We start from the raw sequence: 21,533 nt of genomic DNA on the forward strand, positions 1-21,533 counted from the left end.
CTTTTGAGTGTTATCGGAGTTATTACGGTAATCTACGTCACAGCAGCTCAGACAAGGAACAAAGCAGAGTGGGCAGGGTTTTTTTTCCGAAACAGCTAACCTGAAATGTGTGTCAGGAACAGATGTGGAAGCAAATTTTGACAACAAATATCTGCATAAAAGGGATACTATATCATATTGTAGGTGTTTATTACACTTTGCATTCATATTTTTCAGTTTTTTACATTTTTGCTGTGTTTTGCTTGATTGTAAAATATGTCTATGGAGGAGTAAAATATGTTCATATGTTGTTAATATTCAGTGTTTTATTGTTCATAGTTAATATTGTAAATCCCACTTTCTTTATTTTCATGTACATTTTGAGTGTCCAATTCAGTAAAAACTGTAAAATTCCCTTCTGTTTGTTTGAGGTGGTCTGTCATAACGTTTTTAGAACTCTATGGAACATTGTGACTTTTGGTATTAGTATTCCTGAGAAAAAGGAAGCCAAACACACATACTGTACAGCACATTATTACAGCTAAATGTGTATATACCATTAATACACACTGGCACCCCAGACACATTTTTCTCTCTCAATGTGGCCCGCGAGTCAAAGTATTTGCCCAACTCTGCTATACGGTTAGGTTGCCAAATCACCTCATGGTTTGGCAACCTAACCGTTAAGCTAAAAAGCAAACTGGCCGGCATGCATAAAACGGCAATGAAAATCGTAGGGAGGAAAGAATATGAGCCTATACAGAGCATCTATGAGCAGGCAGTTAGGAAAAAAGCTAAGAAAATTATTTCCAACTCACAACACCCACTCTTTCCTGAATATGGAACCCTGCCATCAGGGAGAAGACTCCGGGTCCCACTATGCAAATCTAACCGCCTTCAATTATCATTTGTCCCAGCCTCCATTAAGCTGACCAACAATGTGCAATAGAATTTTAATACATAGGTTAGCACTTTTTTAGCACATAGCACTTTAGCACATAGCACTTTAGAACTAAGCACTTTAGCACACAGCACTTTATCCATGAGCTCTAGTGCAATGCACATTGGTACTTTATCTTTATCTCCATACTGTAGATTTTATGCCTACATCAAAGTGCCACCTATGTCTATCAAGCTCCATGTTCTGATGTTTAAATGTTAGTTGTATGGTTGTGGTTGTGTCTGTGCTTGTGTTTTTGTTCTGTTGTTTTTGGGTACCGTATTTTCCGCACCATAAGGCGCCCTGGGTTAAAAGCCGCGCCTTCAATGAACGGCATATTTCAAAACTTTGTCCACCTATAAGCCGCCCGGTGTTGTAAGCCGCATCTAACTGCGCTAAAGGAATGTCAAAAAAACAGTCAGATAGGTCAGTCAAACTTTAATAATATATTAAAAACCAGCGTTCTAACAACTCTGTTCACTCCCAAAATGTACGCAAATGTGCAATCACAAACATACGTATATCAACATGGACAGAGCTGCGTGAAAAAAGCCACCCGGCCTCTTCGCTTAAACTTAAACTTACCTTAACCACTCGCTCATCTTTTCTTCATCCATCCCTTCGAGTTAGCTTTTATGATGACGCCGGCTGGAAAGGTCTCTTTTGGCAAGGTCTTCCTTTTGAATATCACCATGGGTGGAAGTTTCTGGCCATTAGCATGGCAAGCTAGAACCACAGTGAAGGATGACTTCTCATTCCCTGTGGTGCGAATATTCACCGTACGTGCTCCCGTTGTATCCACAGTGCGGGTCACAGGAATATCAGTTGCTGTGAAATAGTAATCCGTGTGCGGATGGAGAGATTGCGTCTTTTCATGAACCGGATCCCTGACGCTTAGTAGGAGCCATTTTGTGGTCTTTACAGATGTAAACACACAAAGGAAATGAAACGTACGGTGATATCCGCGCGATTTTTCTTCTTCTACGCGGGCGGGTGGTTGCTTACAGTAGAAGAAGAAGCGCTTCCTGTTCTATGGGGGCGGGTGCTTACCTTGGCGGTTGCTTGCGTAGAAGAAGAAGCGCTTCCTGTTCTACCGGGAAAAAAGATGGCGGCTGTTTACCGAAGTTGCGAGACTGAAACTTTATGAAAATGAATCTTAATATTTATCCATATATAAAGCGCACCGGGTTATAAGGCGCACTGTCAGCTTTTGAGAAAATTTGTGGTTTTTAGGTGCGCCTTATAGTGCGGAAAATACGGTATGTATGTGTATGTATGTGTATATATATGTGTATATATATATATATATATATTTTTTTTTTTATCTATTTAATATATTTAACTTATTCTGTTAAATTATATATGGGTACGCGTGTATGTGGGTGTGTGTACGTTTGTATATATGTATGGTGAAATCTGTGTGTATGTATTTTTATTTTATTTTATTTTTTTCTTTTCTTTCTATTTTTTTTTATTTTTTATTTTTTATTTTTTATTTTTTTTTGTGTTGTGTATGTATGTGTTTGTGTATATGTAAAAAAAAAAGAAAAGAAAAAAAAGAACTATAGAAAGTATTTCAATGGTTGGAATATGCGCTTTTGAGTGTTATCGGAGTTATTACGGTAATCTACGTCACAGCAGCTCAGACAAGGAACAAAGCAGAGTATGTATATATATATATATATATATATATATATATATATATATATATATATATATATATATATATATATATATATGTCTTAATAAGGTTATCCAAAAAATAGTGCTCGATACCGTAGTAGAGCGCAATATATGTATGTGTGGGGAAAAAAAATCACAAGACTATTTCATCTCTACAGGCCTGTTTCATGAGGGGGGTACCCTCAATCGTCAGGAGACGATTGAGGGTACCCCCCTCGATTGAGTGATTGAGTGATTTTTTTCCCCCCACACATACATATATATATATATATAATTATTTTTTTTCTTTCTTTAACACAATTATTTTGATTGAACACCATCAACATCTTGTTCATGTTACCAAAAATATGGTATGTATTCAGTACTATTCACATTAATGTGGACCCGTTACTCCTTTTATGTTATTATTGTAGTATTTTTAAGATGAAAGTGCTTCAGTGAAACCAAAACTCCTTCCTTCAGAGTGGGCATATAATAGTTTGTGGATCAGCTGTTGCATCATGTGTCTTTTGTACTCCAAACACCCACGGAGAGGGCCAAAGTGCTGTTTAACATCTTCTTTATTGACTTGTTGGGTTCTGCAGCTTGTCAGTACTGCCCATTCAAACACGCACAATGGTGACTGCAGTACTTGGACAAACTGCCCACAATGTGTTGCCAGAGATGTTTCAGCCATTTTGAATCATCCTGCGCTGCGTATTGGGTTCATTGCGTTACATTTTTTTTCCCCATCAGATTGATAATGAGGATGGATTCATCTGCATGACAACCTAGTTTATAGTCTTTTCTTAACCCTTGGTGCCCCAGACCTGCAGCAGCAGTACAGAGAGTGCCAGGAGCTGCTTGGGCTCTACCAACAATACCTTTCTCTGCAACAAATGAAGCTCAACCAGTCCATTACTGAGCTTAGCCAGGCACAAGCTCACTCTAAGGTAAAGAACAGCATAGACCTGTGTCAAACTCAAGGCCCGGGGGCCAGATCTGGCCCGACACGTCATTTAAAGTGGCTCGTGAAAGCCTGGGAATATCAATCAATCAATCAATCAAAGTTTACTTACAGTGGGGCAAAAAAGTATTTAGTCAGCCACCGATTGTGCAAGTTCTCCCACTTAAAATGAAGACAGAGGTCTGTAATTTTCATCATAGGTACACTTCAACTGTGAGAGACAGAATGTGAAAAACAAATCCAGGAATTCACATTGTAGGAATTTTAAAGAATTTATTTGTAAATTATGGTGGAAAATAAGTATTTGGTCACTTCAAACAAGGAAGATCTCTGGCTCTCACAGACCTGTAACTTCTTCTTTAAGAAGCTCTTCTGTCCTCCACTCGTTACCTGTATTAATGGCACCTGTTTGAACTTGTTATCTGTATAAAAGACACCTGTCCACAGCCTCAAACAGTCAGACTCCAAACTCCACTATGGCCAAGAACAAAGAGCTGTCGAAGGACACCAGGAAAATAATTGTAGACCTGCACCAGACTGTGAAGAGTGAATCTACAATAGGCAAGCAGCTTGGTGTAAAAAAATCAACTGTGGGAGCAATTATCAGAAAATGGAAGACATACAAGACCACTGATAATCTCCCTCGATCTGGGGCTCCACGCAAGATCTCATCCCGTGGGGTCAAAATGATCATGAGAACGGTAAGCAAAAATCCTAGAACCACACGGGGGGACCTGGTCAATGACCTGCAGAGAGCTGGGACCAAAGTAACAAAGGTTACCATCAGTGACACACTACGCCGACAGGGAATCAAATCCTGCGGTGCCAGACGTGTCCCCCTGCTTAAGCCAGTGCATGTCCAGGCCCGTCTGAAGTTTGCCAGAGAGCACATGGATGATACAGCAGAGGATTGGGAGAATGTCATGTGGTCAGATGAAACCAAAATAGAACTTTTTGGTATAAACTCAACTCGTCGTGTTTGGAGGAAGAAGAATACTGAGTTGCATCCCAAGAACACCATACCTACTGTGAAGCATGGGGGTGGAAACATCATGCTTTGGGGCTGTTTTTCTGCTAAGGGGACAGGCCGACTGATCCGTGTTAAGGAAAGAATGAACGGGGCCATGTATCGTGAGATTTTGAGCCAAAACCTCCTTCTATCAGAGAGAGCTTTGAAGATGAAACGTGGCTGGGTCTTCCAGCATGACAATGATCCCAAACACACCGCCCGGGCAACGAAGGAGTGGCTCCGTAAGAAGCATTTGAAAGTCCTGGAGTGGCCTAGCCAGTCTCCAGACCTCAACCCCATAGAAAATCTGTGGAGGGAGTTAAAAGTCCGTGTTGCCCGGCGACAGCCCCAAAACATCACTGCTCTCGAGAAGATCTGCATGGAGGAATGGGCCAAAATACCAGCTACTGTGTGTGCAAACCTGGTAAAGACCTATAGTAATCGTTTGACCTCTGTTATTGCCAACAAAGGTTATATTACAAAGTATTGAGTAGAATTTTTGTTATTGACCAAATACTTATTTTCCACCATAATTAACAAATAAATTCTTTAAAAATCCTACAATGTGAATTCCTGGATTTTTTTTCCACATTCTGTCTCTCACAGTTGAAGTGTACCTATGATGAAAATTACAGACCTCTGTCATCATTTTAAGTGGGAGAACTTGCACAATTGGTGGCTGACTAAATACTTTTTTGCCCCACTGTATATACCGTATTTGTCGGACTATAAGTCGCAGTTTTTTTCATAGTTTGGCCGGGTGTGCGCCTTATACTCAGGAGCGACTTATGTGTGAAATGATGAACACATTAGCGTAAAATATCAAATAATATTATTGATCTCATTCACGTAAGAGACTAGACGTATAAGATTTCATGGGATTTAGCGATTAGGAGTGACAGATTGTATAGCATGTTCTATATGTTATAGCTATTTGAATGACTCTTACCATAATATGTTACGTTAACATACCAGTTCAAGGTCAAGGTCAAGGTTCAACTTTATTGTCCCCGCGTGGAAATTTGTCTTGGGCACAGTGCATCATTGCTTTCTTAACATACCCAAAAACAACAGAACAAAAACACAAGCACAGACACAACCACAACCATACACCTAACATTTAAACATCAGAACATGGAGCTTGATAGACATAGGTGGCACTTTGATGTAGGCATAAAATCTACAGTATGGAGATAAATATAAAGTACCAATGTGCAATGCACTAGAGCTCATGGATAAAGTGCTGTGTGCTAAAGTGCTTAGTTCTAAAGTGCTATGTGCTAAAAAAGTGCTAACCTATGTATTAAAATTCTATTGCACATTGTTGGTCAGCTTAATGGAGGCTGGGACAAATGATAATTTAAGGCGGTTAGATTTGCATAGTGGGACCCGGAGTCTTCTCCCTGATGGCAGGGTTCCATATTCAGGAAAGAGTGGGTGTTGTGAGTTGGAAAGTTGGTTATTTATGCCTCATATAACATACACTTATTCAGCCTGTTGTTCACTATTCTTCATTTATTTTAAATTGCCTTTCAAATGTCTATTCTTGCTGTTGGCTTTTATCAAATACATTTCCCCCCAAAAATGCGACTTATACTCCAATGCAACTTATGTTTTTTTTTCCTTCTTTATAATGCATTTTTCGGCCGGTGCGACTTATACTCCGGAGCGACTTATACTCCGGAGCGACTTATACTCCGAAAAATACGGTAGCCCTAAATCACGAGTGTCTCAAAGGGCTGCACAAGCCACAACGACATCCTCAGCTCAGATCAGAATAATGTGGATACTTAATCTTTCTTACTAAATGTTTTCATTGTTTCCATTTTGACCGAAAAAAAAGTGTGTAATACATGAGATTTCATATGTTTTAAACTTTGATATATACCGTATTTTTTCGGAGTATAAGTCGCTCTGGAGTATAAGTCGCACCGGCCGAAAATGCGTAATAAAGAAGGAAAAAAAACATATATAAGTCGCACTGGAGTATAAGTCACATTTTTGGGGGAAATGTATTTGATAAAAGCCAACAGCAAGAATAGACATTTGAAAGGCAAGATGAGTTATGGGGACCTTTTGTTTCCCAACTAAATGGGAGGAAAACTGTAACTTGAAGAATAACAAAAAAAGAGTTGAACTTCATTATGTACAGTGCGTCCGGAAAGTATTCACAGCACTTTTTCCACGTTTTGTTACATTACAGCCTTATTCCAAAATGGAATACATTCATTTTTGTCCACAAAACTCCACACTAGGGTTGTACAGTATACCGCGATACTACCGTATTTTTCGGAGTATAAGTCGCACCGGCCGAAAATGCATAATAAAGAAGGAAAAAAACATATACCGTATTTTCCGCACCATAAGGCGCCCTGGGTTATAAGCCGCGCCTTCAATGAACGGCATATTTCAAAACTTTGTCCACCTATAAGCCGCCCCGTGTTGTAAGCCGCATCTAACTGCGCTAAAGGAATGTCAAAAAAACAGTCAAATAGGTCAGTCAAACTTTAATAATATATTAAAACCAGCGTGATGTGGGCGCGCATGGAATCGTATATCAACATGGACGGAGCTGCGTGAAAAAAGCCACCCGGCCTCTTCGCGTAAACTTAAACTTACCTTAACCACTCGCTCATCTTTTCTTCATCCATCCCTTCGAGTTAGCTTTTATAATGACGCCGGCTGGAAAGGTCTCTTTTGGCAAGGTCTTCCTTTTGAATATCACCATGGGTGGAAGTTTCTGGCCATTAGCATGGCAAGCTAGAACCACAGTGAAGGATGACTTCTCATTCCCTGTGGTGCGAATATTCACCGTACGTGCTCCCGTTGTATCCACAGTGCGGTTCACAGGAATATCAGTTGCTGTGAAATAGTAGTCCGTGTGCGGATGGAGAGATTGCGTCTTTTCATGAACCGGATCCCTGTCGCTTTGTAGGAGCCATTTTGTGGTCTTTACAGATGTAAACACACAAAGGAAATGATAATATCCGCGCGCTTTTGCTTCTTCTACGCGGGAGGGTGGTTGCTTACTGTAGAAGAAGAAGCGCTTCCTGTTCTACCGGGAAAAAAGATGGCGGCTGTTTACCGAAGTTGCGAGACCGAAACTTTATGAAAATGAATCTTAATATTTATCCATATATAAAGCGCACCGGGTTATAAGGCGCACTGTCAGCTTTTGAGAAAATTTGTGGTTTTTAGGTGCGCCTTATAGTGCGGAAAATACGGTATAAGTCGCACTGGAGTATAAGTCGCATTTTTGGGGGAAATGTATTTGATAAAAGCCAACAGCAAGAATAGACATTTGAAAGGCAATTTAAAATAAATGAAGAATAGTGAACAACAGGCTGAATAAGTGTACGTTATATGAGGCATAAATAACCAACTGGTATGTTAACGTAACATATTATGGTAAGAGTCATTCAAATAACTATAACATATAGAACATGCTATACAATCTGTCACTCCTAATCGCTAAATCCCATGAAATCTTATACGTCTAGTCTCTTACGTGAATGACATCAATAATATTATTTGATCTTTTACGCTAATGTGTTAATCATTTCACACATAAGTCGCTCCTGAGTATAAGTCGCACCCCCGGCCAAACTATGAAAAAAACTGCGACTTATAGTCCGAAAAATATGGTATATAACCCTAAATCACAAGTGTCTCAAAGGGCTGCACAAGCCACAACGACATCCTCAGCTCAGATCAGAATAATGTGGATACTTAATCTTTCTTACTAAATGTTTTCATTGTTTCCATTTTGACCGAAAAAAAGTATGTAATACATGAAATTTCATGTTTTGAACTTTGATATATATATACAAATATTCAATTGTTATTGGTGTGAATCTTTGGGCACCTCGCCATTTGATTGTGATTCTTGGGGTGAGGATTTGATTCATAATCGATACTCGATTCAACACGATTCTCCATTCAAACTGATTTTTGCAATGTATTACTTGGTATACAAATAACAACACCTTAACAAAACAGCTTACAGGTTACAAAACCTCCTGTTGGTTGCTGACATATAACACATACGTGCACCAAGTAAGCATAGAGATGGCCTACATTTTTAATTTTTTTTTAGTTTTTTGTGATTAAAAAAAAAACATTTTTTAGCACCCGTAATTATTATATACTGCATACCTGCCAACTACTCCGGTTTTCCCGTAATTAGTACGGTTTTCATCAACCTATTCCGGGTTACGGTTGCAGTGATAAAAAATACGGTTTTTCATTAATTGAAAAAATAATTTTAAAAAAAAGTTTTATTCACGAAATCGCGTAACAATGACAATCGACACTGCTTCCCGTAACTTCCTATCGAGCCATTCCGAATGCCATGCGCGAGGCTATTTATAGCACCGCTGCCAAGCACGAGGCACCTGTTGCCATTGTTTCCAAACGAGCGAACGATCATGGAATCAGCCGGAGAAACATCGCAAACGAGTCTTAAACCGAAAAGAAAACTGCAGTCATTCCGTGAAGAATATTCAAAAGCCTATCCGGGAATAATTATCCGTTCCAAAAAGGGTGAAAACTACGCGAATTGCACCTTGTGCAGACAAGATTTTTCGATCGGACACGGAGGAATTAGCGATGTAAAAGACCACGTTGGGACAAAAAAACACAAGTCTAATGCCGTTGCTAGCGATACAAGTGGAAAACTTTCAACGTTTTTCGGATTTTAGCCACAAAAAGGTAATGACACCAATGTTATCTATTGGAATTGTTTAGTACTGTTATACTGTTAAAAGTGTTTATACTATTTATGCTTTCAAGTCCAAGTTGAAGAAATCTTGTTAAATGTTGACAGCATAACTACCAAAATACAGAAGTATGTCCTTAATATTTTTGCAGTGCTATTTCTGTTGAAAAGTTCAAATGATTACATTAGAGATGTGATGTGCCACTTTTCAAGTGTCTGATGGCTTCAATTAATTTTCATTCATTTTTCATATTTTGAATTCTTTTGAAAGGCTTACAAAAAAACTACATTTGAATTGTAATTCCATGCTATTGACAGGACTATTAATTTTAATGAAGTTAGCTTACCATGTTTACAGTATGATCATTGTGATAGAAATGTGAATTTTAGGCACAGAATATTTTTTACAATTGAACAAGGCAGTAGATTATACAAGCTTGGACAGAAAGTTAATAATGACACCAATTTTTTTATTTTTATGGAATTGTTTAGTACTGTTTTACCATTTGTTTACTGTAAAAAGTGTTTATACTTTCAATTAACAAATTGAAGTCTTGTGAAAGGTTGACAGGATAACTGGCATTAACTGTCAAAATAATTTCAAACTATTGAAGTTAGCTTACAGAATAAACATGTCAATCAACCCATATGATTTTTGCTGTAATATTTTTGTTTTGAAAAGTCACTGTGACTGATAGAAAAGTGATGGTTTTAGCAACATTTTAACCTGTCTGAATGCTAATAATCATTTTGCGTCGGGGGGCGAACCCCCCACCAGGACTTTGTCCTGCGGCCCCTGGACCCTGGCTACTAGGTTTTTCTGATTTCAAAAGTTGGCAGGTATGTATACTGTATGATAGTTTGTAAAAATAACAATAAATACTTAAATATCTGCTTGTCACCTTGACTTACCATTTCAAAGCAAGTTATCCATCAATGTGTACGTACAAAAACCAAATAACCAAATGCATAGGCAATAATATCACGAGGCGATTATACTTTTATATTCTTACATTCACTGTTACAAGCGGCCCTCTGAGGGCAGCCATGACAGCGATGTGGCCCTCGGTGAAAACAAGTTGGACACCCCTGTGCTGAAGCATTCCTTGAGACCTCACGCAACAGCTCATTTATGGCTAAGTGCCAAAATAATGCATATCAATTGAGTGTAGAAGTTCCCTAAAGTCACTTGCTTGGATGTGATTGCACCACAGTAAAACTCTCTCAAGGTCGCACCTAAGAAGGGAAGACACTCTTCAGCCTAAGCATCTGGAGATAGAATAGATGACATGGCCAACCTCATTGTCCCGCTGTGGCTCTGAATAATGTGTGTTTGCCTGCTCCCTGACCCTCAGCAAATGACTCACACTCTCTCTTCCCTAGTCAACTCTAAGATGGGCTTTTCCTCCTTATGTTTATCTCATAATGTGCCTGACCTTGGTTTACCTGCCAGTAATGCTCAGTCGAAAATTGGCCTCTTAATCTTCTGCCTCTGTCAGGTCCAAACAGGATATGGTAAGCGTAATACGCCGTCGTAATTGTGCGCGTACACTTTAAGAAAATGTACTCAAAGCCCTCAAAAGATGCATGCAGGGAACATTTTACTGCACATCTGAGGAAATGAAGACTAATGGTGCATACCGTATTTTCCGCACTATTAGCCGCACCTAAAAACCACAAATTTACTCAAAAGCTGACAGTGCGGCTTATAACCCGGTGCGCTTTATATATGGATTAATATTAAGATTCATTTTCATAAAGTTTCGGTCTCGCAACTACGGTAAACAGCCGCCATCTTTTTTCCCCGTAGAAGAGGAAGTGCTTCTTCTTCTACGCAAGCAACCGCCAAGGTAAGCACCCGCCCCCATAGAACAGGAAGCGCTTCTTCTTCTACTGTAAGCAACCACCCGCCCCCGTAGAAGAAGAAAAAGCGCGCGGATATTACGTTTCATTTCCTTTGTGTGTTTACATCTGTAAAGACCACAAAATGGCTCCTACTAAGCGACAGGTTTCCGGTTCATGAAAAGACGCAATCTCTCCATCCGCACACGGACTACTATTTCACAGCAACTGCCTAAAGACTTTCAAGAAAAGCTGGCTACTTTCCGTGCATATTGTAAAAACAAGATAGCTGAAAAAAAGATCCGGCCAGAGAACATTATCAACATGGACGAGGTTCCACTGACTTTTGATATTCCTGTGAACCGCACTGTGGATACAACGGGAGCACGTACGGTGAATATTCGCACCACAGGGAATGAGAAGTCATCCTTCACTGTGGTTCTAGCTTGCCATGCTAATGGCCAGAAACTTCCACCCATGGTGATATTCAAAAGGAAGACCTTGCCAAAAGAGACCTTTCCAGCCGGCGTCATCATAAAAGCTAACTCGAAGGGATGGATGGATGAAGAAAAGATGAGCGAGTGGTTAAGGTAAGTTTACGCGAAGAGGCCGGGTGGCTTTTTTCACGCAGCTCCGTCCATGTTGATATACGACTCCATGCGCGCCCACATCACGCTGGTTTTTAATATATTATTAAAGTTTGACTGACCTATCCGACTGTTTTTTTGACATTCCTTTAGCGCAGTTAGATGCGGCTTATAACACGGGGCGGCTTATAGGTGGACAAAGTTTTGAAATATGCCGTTCATTGAAGGCGCGGCTTATAACCCAGGGCGGCTTATGGTGCGGAAAATACGGTAATTCAACTCTGACAGGTTTCACTTTTGGCCCAGCTCCACAGTATATTGTAAAGGCTGCGCTAAAATGCTTTCATCCATTTTCAGAGGCTCCCTGAATTGGTCAAAAAGCAATAATTGTCCTTTTTTTGTTCTGTGTCCAGGTGCTCAGCAGTGAAGAAGCCACTAGCAGGACGACTAGCCAAGCTAATGGCCTACTGTTTGATGGCTCGTACCTCAGCCATGCTGCTACGCAAGCGCAACAGCCTCAAGTGCGCAGGAGAAGTAGTGGAAGAGCAGGAGCCTTGCAAACTGCCAGTATTTCTACTCCTATTTCCTATGAGGGTCAGGTCTGTCCGCCTGATGAGCATACAGTTCAGACAAGGGAATGTGAACCGCAGCACTATCAAGGCACTTTCCAAGACAGTAGATATGGCACCCAGGAACGCACCACCAATGGCCATTCCCTTGACAACAGCTGCCAGAACACCTTTATCCAAAGGTATTGTTGTACACTGCAAAAAGTGAAATCTAAGTAAGATGAAATATCTCAATTAAGGGTGATATTTGCTTATTTTCTGTCTGATAAGATCATTCTTCTCACTAAGCAGATTTTATGTTAGTGTTTTACTTGTTTTAAGTGTTTTGGTCCTAAATGATCTCAGTAAGATATTACAGCTTGTTGCTGAGATTTGATGACCTATATTCAATCAATGTCAATCAATCAATCAATGTTTATTTATATAGCCCTAAATCACAAGTGTCTCAAAGGGCTGCACAAGCCACAACGACATCCTCGGTACAAAGCCCACATACGGGCAAGGAAGTGGGACGTCGATGTGAATGACTATGAGAAACCTTGGAGAGGACCGCATATGTGGGTAATCCCCCCCCCTCTAGGGGAGACCGAAAGCAATGGATGATGTCGAGTGGGTCTGACATAATATTGTGAGAGTCCAGTCCATAGTGGATCCAACATAATAGTAAGAGTCCAGTCCATAGTGGGGCCAGCAGGACACCATCCCGAGCGGAGACGGGTCAGCAGCGCAGAGATGTTCCCAGCCGATGCACAGGCGAGCGGTCCACCCCGGGTCCCGACTCTGGACAGCCAGCACTTCATCCATGGCCACCGGACCTGTGCCCCTCTCCCTCCACAAGGAAAAGGGGAGCAGAGGAGAAAAGAAAAGAAACGGCAGATCAACTGGTCTAACAGGGGGGCTATTTAAAGGCTAGAGTATACAAATGAGTTTTAAGATGGGACTTAAATGTTTCTACTGAGGTAGCATCTCTAATTGTTACCGGGAGGGCATTCCATAGTACTGGAGCCCCAATAGAAAACGCTCTACAGCCCGCAGACTGTTTTTTGGGCTCTGGGAATCACTAATAAGCCGGAGTTCTTTGAACGCAGATTTCTTGCCGGGACATATGGTACAATGCAATCGACAAGATAGGACGGAGCTAGACCGTGTAGTATTTTATACGTAAGTAGTAAAACCTTAAAGTCACATCTTAAGTGCACAGGAAGCCAGTGCAGGTGAGCCAGTATAGGTATATATATATGTATATAAGGTATATACAGTATAGGCGTAATATGATCAAAAGTTCTTGTTCTTGTCAAAAGTCTAGCAGCCGCATTTTGTACCAATTGTAGTCTTTTAATGCTAGACATAGGGAGACCCGAAAATAATACGTTACAGTAGTCGAGACGAGACGTAACGAAAGCATGAATAATGATCTCAGCGTCGCTAGTGGATAAAATAGAACACATTTTAGCGATATTACGGAGATGAAAGAAGGCCGTTTTAGTAACACTCTTAATGTGTGACTCAAAGGAGAGTGTTGGGTAGAAGATAATACCCAGATTCTTTACTGAGTCGCCTTGTGTAATTGTTTGGTTGTCAAATGTTAAGGTGGTATTATTAAATAAATGTCGGTGTTTAGCAGGACCGATAATCAGCATTTCCGTTTTCTTGGCGTTGAGTTGCAAGAAGTTAGCGGACATCCATTGTTTAATTTCATTAAGACACGCCTCCAGCTGACTACAATCCGGCGTGTTGGTCAGCTTTAGGGGCATGTAGAGTTGGGTGTCATCAGCATAGCAATGAAAGCTAACACCGTATTTGCGTATGATGTCGCCTAGCGGCAGCATGTAAATACTAAAGAGTCCAGGGCCAAGAACCGAACCCTGAGGAACTCCGCACGTTGCCTTAACATAGTCCGAGGTCACATTATTATGGGAGACGCATTGCATCCTGTCAGTAAGATAAGAGTTAAACCACGACAAAGCTAAGTCTGACATACCAATACGTGTTTTGATACGCTCTAATAAAATATTATGATCGACGGTATCGAAAGCAGCGCTAAGATGAAGAAGCAGCAACATAGATGACGCATCAGAATCCATCGTTAGCAGTAGATCATTAGTCATTTTTGCGAGGGCTGTCTCCGTAGAGTGATTTGCCCTGAAACAGGATTGAAAAGGTTCACAGAGATTGTTAGACACTAAGTGTTCATTTAGCTGCTGTGCGACAATTTTTTCGAGGATTTTCGAAATAAAGGGAAGGTGGGACACCGGTCGGTAGTTTACCATGAGGTCAGGATCGAGGTTAGGTCTTTTGAGCAGAGGATGAATAACCGCTTTTTTGAATGCTAGGGGAACAGTGCCAGAGGAAAGTGATAAGTTTATAATATTTAGCACTGATGGACCTAATAATACAAAAAGCTCCTTGATAAGTTTCCCAGGAAGTGGGTCAAGTAAACATGTTGTTTGTTTTATCCCACTTACACGCTGTAATAGTTCCTCTAATGTTATTGCATCAAAAAAAGAGAGACTATTTTGTATTGCAGTATCCGTCGTAGATACAGTTGTATCTGTGTTCATAGAACCCAGTTGTAGCTGGGATGCGTTGTCTTTAATCTCCTTTCTAATGAGTTCAATTTTCTTATTAAAGAAATTCATAAAGTCATCTGCCGAGTGGGTGGAGCTATTAGGAGGAGTCCCTTGTTGGGTTAGCGATGCTACTGTACTAAACAAAAATTTAGGGTCGTTTTTGTTGAGGCGGATGAGATTTGAGTAATATTTAGCTTTAGCTAAGGTAAGCATGCGTTTATACGATATTAAACTATCACTCCATGCTTGATGGAAAACCTCAAGCTTGGTCGCGCGCCATTTGCGTTCCAACTTTCTACATGATAATTTATGAGCTCTGGTTTCCTCTGTAAACCATGGGGTGCGCCTTTTAGGGGCCCTTTTTTGTTTTAGCGGTGCTATACTATCAATGGTTTTGCGCAGGGCATTGTCAAAGTTGTTAGTGAGGTTATCAATAGAGCCGACATAATTTGGGAATGGTGCCATTACCGAAGGCAGTAGGCCAGCAAGAGTCATCGTTGTGGCGGCATTAATGTTGCGGCTGCTATAGCAGTTATTATTATTATTAGTTTGTTGACAATGAGTCAGAACTTCGAATTTTATAAGGTAATGATCGGACATTACTTTAGTATACGGGAGTACCATAACTTTGGAGGTGGTGACACCCCTGACCAGCATCATTAAGACACGCCTCCAGCTGACTACAATCCGGCGTGTTGGTCAGCTTTAGGGGCATGTAGAGTTGGCTGTCATCAGCATAACAATGAAAGCTAACACCGTATTTGCGTATGATGTCGCCTAGCGGCAGCATGTAAATAATAAAGAGTGCAGGGCCAAGAACCGAACCTTGGGGGACTCTGCACGTTACCTTAACATAGTCCGAGGTCACATTATTATGGGAGACGCACTGCATCCTGTCAGTAAGATAAGAGTTAAACCACGACAAAGCTAAGTCTGACATACCAATACGTGTTTTGATACGCTCTAATAAAATATTATGATCGACGGTATCGAAAGCAGCGCTAAGATCAATTAGTGAGAATATACTTATTTTAAGGTATTTTTGGGTTCATTGAGGTTAGCTCATTTTACTTGTTTTGGAAAGTCTTGACAAGCCAAATTTTCTTGTTCTATTGGCAGATCATTTTGCTTAGTTCAAGTAAAATACCCCTTATTTTAAAAAAAAAAAATTTCTGTGAACACTGACTTTTTGCCGTGTTCTTCTGCACCCACAACTTTAGGGAGCTCAAGCATGCAGAGAATTCAGTGAACATCAAAGAAATAATACGCCTACTTCCACACAGGCACCAAGGTGGGGATAACTTGGCGGCTCAGACCAGGGAAGCCCTTACTAGCCCTCTATTGGGCCGAAAGGACTGGGAGGAGAAGAGGCACCAGCTGCTGCTGCAAAACATGCAGCTGGAGATGGAGCGAGAGAAGCTGCGGGCACGACTGGCTGACCAGGAGGAGAGGATCAGCAGACAGAATCAGCAGTTGTGCCAGTCACGCCTCGATTGCAAAAAGTAGGTAGACCAAAAGACGAAAGGTCAGAGAACTTGTTTCTATTTACTCAAATAAATAATCTATACATTACAGGATACAATAGCTCACCGGCATCACAATGTAAACAAATGCCATGGGTGGATCTACACCTGACATCCACTGTAATGATACCAAGTACAGGAGCGTATCTAGTCCATACTACTATGATTACATCCATATTTTTTAGCATCACAAAGTATATTATGTTTATAAACTCAGTAAATACGTCCCGGAGGACTTAAATTATGACCAATGTATGATCCTGTAACTACTTGGTATCGTATCGATACCTAAATGTGTGGTATCATCCAAAACTAATATAAAGTATCAAAGAAGAGAAGAATAAGTGATTATTACATTTTAACAGAAGTGTAGATAGAACATGTTAAAACAGAAAATAAGCAGATATTAACAGTAAATGAACAAGTGGATTAATAATACATTTTGACAGTTTGTCATTCATAATGTGTACAAAATAATAGGTGTATAAATGACACAATATGTTACTGCATACGTCAGCAGACTAATTAGGAGCCTTTGTTTGTTTACTTACTAATAAAAGACAAGTTGTCTAGTACCGTATTTTCCGCACCATAAGGCGCCCTGGGTTATAAGCCGCGCCTTCAATGAACGGCATATTTCAAAACTTTGTCCACCTATAAGCCGCCCCGTGTTATAAGCCGCATCTAACTGCGCTAAAGGAATGTCAAAAAAACAGTCGGATAGGTCAGTCAAACTTTAATAATATATTAAAAACCAGCGTGATGTGGGCGCGCATGGAGTCGTATATCAACATGGACGGAGCTGCGTGAAAAAAGCCACCCGGCCTCTTCGCGTAAACTTACCTTAACCACTCGCTCATCTTTTCTTCATCCATCCATCCCTTCGAGTTAGCTTTTATGATGACGCCGGCTGGAAAGGTCTCTTTTGGCAAGGTCTTCCTTTTGAATATCACCATGGGTGGAAGTTTCTGGCCATTAGCATGGCAAGCTAGAACCACAGTGAAGGATGACTTCTCATTCCCTGTGGTGCGAATATTCACCGTACGTGCTCCCGTTGTATCCACAGTGCGGTTCACAGGAATATCAAAAGTCAGTGGAACCTCGTCCATGTTGATAATGTTCTCTGGCCGGATCTTTTTTTCAGCTATCTTGTTTTTACAATATGCACGGAAAGTAGCCAGCTTTTCTTGAAAGTCTTTAGGCAGTTGCTGTGAAATAGTAGTCCGTGTGCGGATGGAGAGATTGCGTCTTTTCATGAACCGGAAACCTGTCGCTTAGTAGGAGCCATTTTGTGGTCTTTACAGATGTAAACACACAAAGGAAATGAAACGTAATATCCGCGCGCTTCTTCTTCTTCTACCGGGGCGGGTGGTTGCTTACAGTAGAAGAAGAAGCGCTTCCTGTTCTATGGGGGCGGGTGCTTACCTTGGCGGTTGCTTGCGTAGAAGAAGAAGCACTTCCTCTTCTACGGGGAAAAAAGATGGCGGCTGTTTACCGTAGTTGCGAGACCGAAACTTTATGAAAATGAATCTTAATATTAATCCATATATAAAGCGCACCGGGTTATAAGCCGCACTGTCAGCTTTTGAGTAAATTTGTGGTTTTTAGGTGCGGCTAATAGTGCGGAAAATACGGTATGTTCACTGTTTTATTTAAGGGCAAAATTGCAATATGAAACATGTTTAATGGACTGTAAGATTTTTTGTTTAAACTAAACTACTTTCTCTTGTTATATTCTTATTTTTACAGTTATATTTTTATTCTTTTTGTTGCTTTTTATTTGTATTCTTATTGTTAGATTTTCTATTTTATTTCCATGTATACCCCCGTTATTTATATTCTTATTTTTAATGTTATATTTTTATTCTTATTGTTGCTTTTTATTTTTATTCTTATTGTTATATTTTCAATTTTATTTCCATTTATACCCCTATTATTTACTTATTTACTTTTTACTTTTTATATTCGATCTCAATTCTGTACACTGCTGCTGGAATTTTAATTTTCCTGAGGGAACTCTCCTGAAGGAATCAATAAAGTACTATCTATCTATCTATCTATCTATCTATCTATCTATCTATCTATCTATCTATCTATCTATCTATCTATCTATTGATCTATTGTTGCGTTTTGGACCAGTTGTTCCTCCCAGGGAATTCAAGTCACAAGTCGCTCCCAAATTCTTTACGACACTTAAAGCTGAGTTGAAAAAACCCCACCAGAGACAGAATAGGTATTTTGTTGTATATTTTCAAAGCTTTGCAAATATACTTTTTGAGACCAGTCTAGCCTACAACATTCTATTCCGCCGCCCAAAATGGTCTGTCTCCCCGACCCAAAACCCTCTCTCCTCCCCCCTCTCTCTAGACAAAATATATGCTAGTCAAAACACATTCCAAAGCATTCAAGGTTAACACACACAGTTTACTTGCAGAGAAACAGAAAGAGAATAAATGGAAAACACGTTTTCAAATATGACTATGAAAGAAAATAAGTACCGTATTTTCCGCACTATTAGCCGCACCTAAAAACCACAAATTTACTCAAAAGCTGACAGTGCGGCTTATAACCCGGTGCGCTTTATATATGGATTAATATTAAGATTAATTTTCATAAAGTTTAGGTCTCGCAACTACGGTAAACAGCCGCCATCTTTTTTCCCCGTAGAAGAGGAAGCGCTTCTTCTTCTACGGCAAGCAACCGCCAAGGTAAGCACCCGCCCCCATAGAAGAGGAAGCGCTTCTTCTTCTACTGTAAGCAACCACCCGCCCCCGTAGAAGAAGAAGAAGCGCGCGGATATTACGTTTCATTTCCTTTGTGTGTTTACATCTGTAAAGACCACAAAATGGCTCCTACTAAGCGACAGGTTTCCGGTTCATGAAAAGACGCAATCTCTCCATCCGCACACGGACTACTATTTCACAGCAACTGCCTAAAGACTTTCAAGAAAAGCTGGCTACTTTCCGTGCATATTGTAAAAACAAGATAGCTGAAAAAAAGATCCGGCCAGAGAACATTATCAACATGGACGAGGTTCCACTGACTTTTGATATTCCTGTGAACCGCACTGTGGATACAACGGGAGCACGTACGGTGAATATTCGCACCACAGGGAATGAGAAGTCATCCTTCACTGTGGTTCTAGCTTGCCATGCTAATGGCCAGAAACTTCCACCCATGGTGATATTCAAAAGGAAGACCTTGCCAAAAGAGACCTTTCCAGCCGGCGTCATCATAAAAGCTAACTCGAAGGGATGGATGGATGAAGAAAAGATGAGCGAGTGGTTAAGGGAAGTTTACGCGAAGAGGCCGGGTGGCTTTTTTCACGCAGCTCCGTCCATGTTGATATACGACTCCATGCGCGCCCACATCACGCTGGTTTTTAATATATTATTAAAGTTTGACTGACCTATCTGACTGTTTTTTTGACATTCCCTTTAGCGCAGTTAGATGCGGCTTATAACACGGGGCGGCTTATAGGTGGACAAAGTTTTGAAATATGCCGTTCATTGAAGGCGCGGCTTATAACCCAGGGCGGCTTATGGTGCGGAAAATACGGTAACACAAAAATTCGGATATATGTAAATATCTGCCTCCGACACTATCTATCTATCTATCCATCTATCCATCTATCTATCTATCTATCTAAAGCCAATAATGCCATTTTTTTGTGGTCTCCTTTATTTAGAAAAGCATCAAAATACATTTTGCTACCGCTACCAAAATATGGGTATCGGGACAACACTACGTGTTAATGTTAACACGCTCTGTTCTAATTGGTAGATGTTCTCTTTGGTGTTTTTTGTGTGTGTTAGGCTTCAAGAAGCTCGTCAATCCAAACTCAGCACCTCAATTGAAAATAAGAAAACTCCACAGTCAGACGCTCCTCACCACCAAGATTTGGCCCCAAGGTAAACACGTAACCATGAAACTTATTCACAAAACAACAAAAAAAAAAAAAGTGATGTTGTGTGTAATGTCTGCAGTGGCACAGAGAGTGGCCCTGGACCACAACGCTTACGAGACAGTGCTTCTCAGACTGCACCATTGGACAAAACTCTTGGCTCTTGTGGTGAGAACGCTTGTTGATACTTGTGTAGAACTTGACATGCCACATGGTTTGTTTCATCAAGCTTACTGAAGTATAGAGCTTAAAAAGATGCACCACACGAAAATAGTTCTGTATTTAACCCTTTTTTTTTTTATAGATGGCACAGCTGACAAAGTTTGTTGTTTAAATCTTTTCCAACTCTGTATGTGTGTTTTTCTAGAGGTGAGCCTTGCAGGTTCTAGTTTTCTTCTCCGTCTTCATGTCAATGCAAATGCGTGCTGTCTTGAATGTGTTGCAGCAAGTGTTGTTGCTCCGACTTCTTGACACCCTCTTCTATCTTGCAATGCTGAACAGAAGCCGCCTCGGTGCTATCAACAAAGGACACAGCCACATCTGCAGAGGTGCCTGCAAGTCCTGCGAAGCTCGTCATGGCACCTGCGACACGAAAGACATCTGAAAACAGGTAACCTTTCCAAGAGATTACCGTATTTTCCGCACCATAAGGCGCCCTGGGTTATAAGCCGCGCCTTCAATGAACGGCATATTTCAAAACTTTGTCCACCTATAAGCCGCCCCGTGTTATAAGCCGCATCTAACTGCGCTAAAGGAATGTCAAAAAAACAGTCAGATAGGTCAGTCAAACTTTAATAATATATTAAAAACCAGCGTGATGTGGGCGCGCATGGAGTCGTATATCAACATGGACGGAGCTGTGTGAAAAAAGCCACCCGGCCTCTTCGCGTAAACTTACCTTAACCACTCGCTCATCTTTTCTTCATCCATCCATCCCTTCGAGTTAGCTTTTATGATGACGCCGGCTGGAAAGGTCTCTTTTGGCAAGGTCTTCCTTTTGAATATCACCATGGGTGGAAGTTTCTGGCCATTAGCATGGCAAGCTAGAACCACAGTGAAGGATGACTTCTCATTCCCTGTGGTGCGAATATTCACCGTACGTGCTCCCGTTGTATCCACAGTGCGGTTCACAGGAATATCAAAAGTCAGTGGAACCTCGTCCATGTTGATAATGTTCTCTGGCCGGATCTTTTTTTCAGCTATCTTGTTTTTACAATATGCACGGAAAGTAGCCAGCTTTTCTTGAAAGTCTTTAGGCAGTTGC

At 40.7% G+C, this 21,533-nt stretch overlaps 1 protein-coding gene across 2 annotated transcripts in view; it reads left to right on the forward strand.

The window, feature by feature from the left end:
- The window catches only part of kiaa1328 (KIAA1328 ortholog), a 91,596-nt gene that overhangs the window by 41,795 nt on the left and 28,268 nt on the right, over positions 1 to 21,533 (forward strand). For both annotated transcript variants that reach the window (XM_061932606.1, XM_061932607.1), the window contains 6 exons: positions 3,410 to 3,534; positions 12,117 to 12,454; positions 16,126 to 16,344; positions 20,181 to 20,276; positions 20,352 to 20,437; positions 20,771 to 20,879. In XM_061932606.1, the coding sequence (XP_061788590.1) occupies positions 3,410 to 3,534; positions 12,117 to 12,454; positions 16,126 to 16,344; positions 20,181 to 20,276; positions 20,352 to 20,437; positions 20,771 to 20,879 (973 nt within the window). The remainder of the gene's footprint in view (positions 1 to 3,409; positions 3,535 to 12,116; positions 12,455 to 16,125; positions 16,345 to 20,180; positions 20,277 to 20,351; positions 20,438 to 20,770; positions 20,880 to 21,533) is intronic.

Source organism: Nerophis lumbriciformis, linkage group LG38 (assembly GCF_033978685.3).
Source record: "Nerophis lumbriciformis linkage group LG38, RoL_Nlum_v2.1, whole genome shotgun sequence".
NCBI classification, from domain to species: domain Eukaryota; kingdom Metazoa; phylum Chordata; class Actinopteri; order Syngnathiformes; family Syngnathidae; genus Nerophis; species Nerophis lumbriciformis.